The 7,852-nt window shown below is 36.3% G+C and overlaps 2 protein-coding genes across 3 annotated transcripts in view; both read right to left on the reverse strand.

The window, feature by feature from the left end:
• LOC127838850 (rab-like protein 6) overlaps positions 1-7,635 on the reverse strand; it is a 30,755-nt gene extending 23,120 nt beyond the window's left edge. The window contains exons 1-2 of the mRNA XM_052366855.1: positions 7,563-7,635; positions 6,379-6,536 (exon numbers count right to left, since the gene is read on the reverse strand). Coding sequence (XP_052222815.1) covers positions 6,379-6,505 — 127 coding nt within the window. The 5' untranslated portion in view covers positions 6,506-6,536; positions 7,563-7,635. The remainder of the gene's footprint in view (positions 1-6,378; positions 6,537-7,562) is intronic.
• LOC127838840 (uncharacterized) overlaps positions 1-7,852 on the reverse strand; it is a 134,603-nt gene that overhangs the window by 69,703 nt on the left and 57,048 nt on the right. The gene's annotated exons all lie outside the window — the stretch shown is intronic.

Here is a 7,852-nt window from a genome sequence, read left to right on the forward strand (position 1 = left end):
CCCGGACAAGCTTATTCCGCCAGCCCGCCAGCCAGCCAGCCAGCCCGCCAGCCAGCCAGCCAGCCAGCCCGCCCGCATTCGCCAATCTAATAACCAGTTTTTTCCTTCGGAAAACCTGGTTAAAAACGTAATTAAATAAAAATAAAGCGTACAAAAACGCAAATACAAATTTAATAACATAATTCCCGTAAAAAATCTTGCGTAGCGTACGCAATTCTTAGGAACACCGTGCCAATTTTTTACACTGGTTATTTTCCGTGCAAAAATGTACCAGATAGTCTATATGCCATCCTATGAAGAAAAGAAGGCAGTCTTTCCAGCGGTTATCAATCTTTGGGATATTATTGTAAATATTTGTAGACCCATCCGATTTCTACTTTCATTTTCAATGTATTCAACCCAAATGACCCGAAAACGGAGTGCATCGCTTTGAACAGCCATAATTTTATCAATTGTGCAGCGATATTCACGCACTCAGTCTTATTCAACGAAAAAAGGAATGAACTTTGATCAGAAATTCAGTAATTGTTTGTTGTTATGTACAGGTACCTTTTTGAATTGCATTTGTATAAATAATATAGTAACCTAAGTAGATTTTTATTATGTTATATATGTCATTCCCTAAATTACCAAATTGAGTTAAACAAGGGCTGTTTGTAAAACATGCATGCCCCCCATATGGGCTGTCAATTGTAGTGGTAGCCATTGCGTGAATACGTTTTTTGTCACTGTGACCTTGACCTTTGACCTAGTGACCTGAAAATCTATAGGGGTCATCTGCCAGTCATGATCAATGTACCTATGAAGTTTCATGATCCTAGGCCTAATTATTCTTGAGTTATCATCAGGAAACCATTTAACTGTTGTGAGTCACTGTGACCTTGACCTTTGACCTAGTGACCTGAAAATTAATAGGGGTCATCTGCCAGTCATGATCAATGTACCTATGAAGTTTCATGATACTAGGCGTAAGCATTCTTGAGTTATCATCCGGAAACCATTTTACTATTTTGAGTCACCGTGACCTTGACCTTTGACCTAGTGACCTGAAAATCAATAGCGGTCATCTGCCAGTCATTATCAATGTACCTATGAAGTTTCATGATCCTAGGCGTAAGCATTCTTTAGTTATCATCCTGAAACCATTTTACTGTGTCAAGTCACTGTGACCTTGACCTTTGACCTAGTGACCTGAAAATTAATAGGGGTCATCTGCCAGTCATGATCAATGTACCTATTAAGTTTCATGCCATATATTTGACCGTTGACCTTGAAGGATGACCTCGACCTTTCACCACTCAAAATGTGCAGCTCCATAAGATACATATGCATGCCAAATATCAAGTTGCTATCTTCAATATTGCAAAAGTTATGGCCAATGTTAAAGTTTTCGGACAGACACACAGACTGACAGACAGACGGACTGACGGACAGTTCAACTGCTATATGCCACCCTACTGGGGGCATAAAAATAGCAAAATATACATACTTGTTAAATGTTTGTGCAAATTAAAGCTGCAATAAGTAAAATTACATCCAAGAATTAAAGAAATATTGTAACATATTACACAATAAGAAAAATTGACAATAATTTAAACGGAAAACTAAATGAAGAACTAAACTATTGGTTTTGGTAGATGTGCAAGTGCCCTTAAAGTGATATTATGCGCATCTAACAGTATATGCTATGTTTATAGGTGTCTATCGCAACCGTTGTTTATTTTTGGTGTTTTCACTTCATATACACTTATATTTGTTAATGCAGCATCAATATACATGTACTTAAACAATATCCCGGAAAGAGAAAATTAATGCATTCAAATATCAACCGTACTTTCGTTTTGACAACTGTGGACATAAATGATTCGATGTATGATGTGAATCTAAATTTAGTTTTAGTGCAGATTCGTTCAGCACCAGCATTACTACTTCTACTACTACTACTATAACTACTACTATTTCTGCCCAAACTATGCACATTGTTTTATGTTTTATTCATATGTTGTGTAAATTGTTGAACTCTGATTTACTTTGAATAAAATGTGTTGCATTTTTATAAGTTATTTTCTCCTCTTATAAAGTCTAAGTTTTTTCCAGGGTCAGCTGAAAATGTTAGAGTCTTTTCCATGCTTAAAAAATTCTATGTTCCACTTTCCATGCTATCTGGAAATATTTTCCATGGTTATCCAGCCTAAATCCAGCGTTTTCCATTTCTTTTCCATGCTTTTCCATCCAAGGCTGGAAAATGCTTGGAAAAAAAGTCCATGTTTCATGGACATTTCTAGAACAAAACCCTGGAAAACCCTGGAAACTGTTTCAAATTCCAGGGATTTCCATGTTATACCATGGATTTCCAGCCTAAGTTCCATGATAACCCTGGACAATGTACACCCGGGTACAGCACATGGACGCTAACTCTGATCCTAATACAAGAGGGCAAAGATGGCCCTAGTTCGCTCACCTGAGAGGAGTCGGTTCATTCAATCTTTACCTAATGTCAAACTTGACCTGGATATTGACCAGACAAACATCCTGGTCAAGTTTCATCATTATTGAACCAAAACTCTGGCTTACATGTAGGGAGTGTTTTTGTTTTTGTAAGATTTGAAATGGTGACCTATCATCAAACTTGACTGAGATCTTTCAGCAACTTTGATAAAGAATGCTTGAGAAATGTGAATGCTAGAGTGTTTACAAACCAAATTGTGGACTGACGGACAGCGGACAAAGACCAATCCTAAAACCTCACCTGAGCAATCAGGTGAGCTAAAAAGTGTGTTTCACCGATTTTAGCCATTTTCCAACTTGTCCAAGAAATCAATAAAATCAATGTAATGACTAAGTTTCACGATGATTAGGCAAAATATGTGACTTCCATAGTGTTCGATCACAAGGTTTCTCTCTATATAGTCACATAAGGAAAACTGACCCACCCCCTGGCAGCCATGTTTATTGACCCATCGGGACCATTTGCAAACTCATATGAGATATATATAAAACCAATCTTTTCACCAAGTTTCATGATGATTGGGCAAAAAATTTGACTTATAGATTGTTAACAAGCTTTCTTTTACTTTAAAAATATAAGAAAACTGCCCCCCCCCCCCCCCAGCAGACATGTTATTCAACTGACTGGAACCATTTTCCAACTCAACTCTCGTATCAAGGAAACAAATGTTCTGACCAAATTTCATGAAAATTGGGGGGAAAATGTGACTTCTAAAATGTTAACATGTTTTCACTATATACATATAGAGACAAATGGAAAAATGACCTGCCCACTGGCGGCCATGTTTTTCACCAATCTGGACCATTTTCGAACTCGTCCAACATATCAATAAAACCAATGTTTTTATTAACTTTCATGATGATTGGGCCAAACTTGTGACTTCTAGAGTGTTTACAAGGTTTCTCTATAGCCATGTAAGGAAAACTGCCCCTCCCACTGGCGGCCATGTTTTTCAACGGAGCGGAACCACTTTTGAACTCAACCAACATATACTTAAGACAGACATTTAGGCAAAGTTACATGAAGATTGGGCATTAAATGTGACTTCTACAGTGTTAACATGCTTTTTCTTTTTTTTTTGACCTAGTGACCTAGTTTTTGAGCCAGCATGACCCAGTTTCGAACTCGATAGAGATATCATAGGGACAATCTTCTGACCAAGTTTCATGAAGATCGGACAATAAATGTGGCCTCAAAAGAGTGTTTACGAACAAATGTGGACGGACGGACGACGGACAGACGACGGACAAACACAGGTCACAAAAGCTCCCCTGAGCAATCAGGTGAGCTTAAAAAAACATCCAACCTTGAATAACAAGGTTTAACACATAAATGATACACAAATCTACACTGTATTATTATGAAAACATTAATAATCAAAGGGGAGTAACAACTGTAAACTTAAATGCAATATTTAGAAGAGTTGGTACATGACCTTAATTCATGATTGTTTACAAGCCTTTTTACTATATAAATATAAGGAAAACTGCGCCGTCCCCCTGGCAACCATGTTTTTCAACCGACCGGAACCATTTTCAAATTTAACTCACGTATCTAGGAAACAAAAGTTCTGACAAAATTTCATGAAAATTGGGCCAAAAATGTGACTTCTAGAGTGTTTACATGTTTTCACTATATACATATAGAGAAAAATGCCCAGCCCACTGGCGGCCATGTGTTTTCACCAATCTGGAACATTTTCGAACTCGTCCAAGAAATCAATAAAACTAAGTTTTTGACCACTTTTCATGATGATTGGGCAAAAATTGTGACTTCCAGAATGTTTACAAGGTTTCTCTATAGCCAAGTAAGGAAAACTGCCCCGCCCACTGGTGGCCATGTTTTTTAACATACCAGAACCACTTTTGAACTCAACCAACATATCATTAAGACAAAAATTTTGACAAAGTTACATGAAGATTGGGCATGAAATGTGACTTCTACAGTGTTTTCAAGTTTTTTCTATTCTTTTACCGAGTGACCTAGTTTTTTACCCGGCACGACCCAGTTTCTGATTAAGTTTCACGAAGATCGGACAATAAATGTGGCCTCTAGAGTGTTTACGAACAAATGTTAACGGATGGACGGACGTACGACGGACAAAGACCGGTCACAAAAGCTCACCTGAGCAATCAGGTGAGCTAAAAAACACAGTTCCGCTTGGCTTAGAGGACTGAGCAGTCATGTAAAATATCGAATATAATAAAAAAAAAAAATCTAAACAACTGGAAGCAAGATGAGTTGCGGATAATTGGTCAGTTTAACTAACTCTTTTGACCTGTTAATTATTTTCAGCTCAATTCAACGGTGAAAAATGGGCATAATATCACTTTAAAGGGACCTTTTCACAGATTTTGACATGTATTGAAGTTTGTCATTAAGTGCTTTAAATTGATAAATGTAAACATTATACCTAAACTACAGAAAAAAGAAAGAATAAAATAAAAAAGAGAAAAAAAATTATAACGTTCTCAACTGGGCTCAAACCACTGACCCTTAAAGTAAAAGTCTAACACTTTAATCACTCAGCCATCCGTACTATTCGAGAGGATGATAAATGTTCAGTATTACTATTTCCAGAAAAGGTTCCTTTTAATGCTTCATTATAATGAAGTATAATTAAAGTTTACATACATGTTTAATGAAATGTTTAGAATATCTATATGTAATAGTATAAACTGTAAAAAATAAATTATCTTTTTTGTTATTTACCTTTTTTTACCTCTTTACCATTTGCCATCATTTTTAAGGAAAACTATTTTAATAGAACATTAAAATTAAGATGAATTTAGTGTATACTTCCAAGATATTTTTTTCCTGCAATGTCAGAATAGTACATTCTATGTGTAGCGCGAGCCGCCGACTACCTGAGGCCGCCACCGAGCGCTATGTGCGCGGCCTCACAATGACGATGTGCCTTCCGAAACCCTCGGAAGGCCGATTACAAATAACAATTAATAAAAACTAATTTTTCTCAGGCTACCTGCCTTATGATTGGAAAATGAAGAGTAATTTAGTCGCTTTAAATATATACAATGCGACCAAAAGAGGGGAATCGATGCCTTCGACCGATTTCATGAGGCCGCCACCGAGCGCTATGTGCGCGGCCTCACAATGCCGATGTTCCTTCCACGAATCCTCCGGCTTCCGTAAAGCTACATGTCACCGCCTCCGTGAGGCTACTGGCTTCCGCGAAGACACTGGCTCACGTCACCCCAAGGCCTTAGGTGAAGCTTCCGTCACTGCCTTGTACGACGTCCGTAGATTCCAACCCTCTGAAGACCCTCTCCAAGAAACAGGAACTCTGCAGCCCGGGCAGCACCGTTTAAAGCTTGAAGCCAACGTAAATACCCAACTGCTCCAGAATACTGTTCTTTTAGAGTAACGTCCCTTTTCTTCAGATGTTGATCCGCTCGCATACACCGGAGGACTGCCCAACTTGCCTATTTGCAAGCCTTTTATATACTGGCGAACAGAGCGCCACCTAGCCAACGGAAAGGCACGATCCGGAAACTACCGACGTTTCCGAATTCCCTCCGCACTCTACGGAGATTACCGATCAGCATTTCTCCTTCACTTACACAGAAACTAGCCGAATATATACGCAGGAGTTTACTAAAAACATTCCTTAAATATAAAATACTCTTTAAATGCTTTATACATTATTTTTAGCTATACAATTAACTAACTTTATGAAGAACAAGTTACAATTTCATATTGTTTACCTGGCAAATTTAAAACTAAGGGAGGTAATTATACTGTAGCAGTGAAAATACGCAAAGCATCTATTTCGACTACGAATCCTTTCGTTATATATGTAAATAAAGGCCGGAGTTAATAATTAAAGGCTTTATTAATTATACACATACTGTTGTACTGAACTCCCTTTGCAAACTTTCTCTGCAGTGATGCCCCCATAGCCTGAGTCCCAGGAGGCGTGACAGCAGGCTTGCCTTTCTCATCGGCATTGCTGAACAGCTTTTGAAATATTGGCATTCTGCAGCTTGTCACTTTCGCATTTTACACCCTAAAGTAGAAAACATATGTTAATAATATGCTTATGAATATTATAATAAAAGTATGTGTTATGATATTGATGCAAAAATTATCCGATCATCCGATTTCCATGTTGGCAAACAAAAATTATGTATCAATCACAGTATTTGCTATCTAAATAATCCAACAAATGATCAATTTACACATTTCAGAGATAACAGTGTTAACAGTTCTTACAAATTTTCTTTCCGTACAGATCTCCCTTAAATGTAAGAGATAGTCTGACTTGTGTTTTTTAACTTACATAACACTTCTTATCAAATGAACTATTAATGCAAAATAAATGGAAAAAACACTAGTGCAAAGCTTTTTTAAACATTACTTTAGAGGTTGACTTCTTGTAATTGATAGCTTCAAAATTACTGTTACCTGACTTATCATTTGCATGATTTAGATCAAGGTATAAACTGTTTTGTGTGGCTTTCTGTCAAGGTTGAATTTAAAAAATGTTCCAACTTAAACAAGAAAATGTATTTTTCATGTATTGTTTTTACGGATGTAAAATAACCCTAAAGAATTGACTAAACATGTTGACAATACATCTTATAGCAATATCTACATTAGAAAAAGATGTCCTTTTATGATAATTTCATTTTAAAATCATGATCACTCTTTTCTGCTATAAAAATTGCCTGGGGCTTTGAAATAAATTTTTTATAGCATAATGACTCAAATAATATTAATACAAATTAAATCAAGGATCATATTTAGTTCTAAGAATTTATCACAAAAGTTTAATTACAAATATAAGGATGATAGTATATAAAAGGGAATGGCTTAACATGAATAATTGCTTTACAAAAAATGGATTGCAGTTATTTCTTTGCGGGTTGCCAAAATACTGTCTTTATTGCAAATATTGGATTATTTACATTTTTTTCTTGTAACAGATTACATTTTCATCAAGCAACAATCACGTTTTATGGTTTCTATTTTGTCTGCTCATTTATTTTTGTACATGAATATTGACATCAGTAATTCAAGTGCTAATCACAACCTTATTTCATACTGCAACAAAAGCTGATATCTGTCAAGTGTCAACCAGGAAGTTGCCGAAGTACATCTATCATTGACAAAAAATAGTTTCTTATTTTATTTCTGCAATTAAGATATTCAAGCCTATAATGCCAATCAATAAGTAAATATAACAGATAAAATCGTTTATATAATGGTTTCATATCTCACAAATAACTATATATTTATGGTATGAATTAACTTTTTGATTTTAGAACTACTTGCGGATATCAAATTAGGATTACGTCCCCTGCCTAGTTTGCATAACGCATG

The sequence above is a fragment of the Dreissena polymorpha genome, chromosome 7 (assembly GCF_020536995.1).
Source record: "Dreissena polymorpha isolate Duluth1 chromosome 7, UMN_Dpol_1.0, whole genome shotgun sequence".
Classification (NCBI taxonomy): Eukaryota; Metazoa; Mollusca; class Bivalvia; order Myida; family Dreissenidae; genus Dreissena; species Dreissena polymorpha.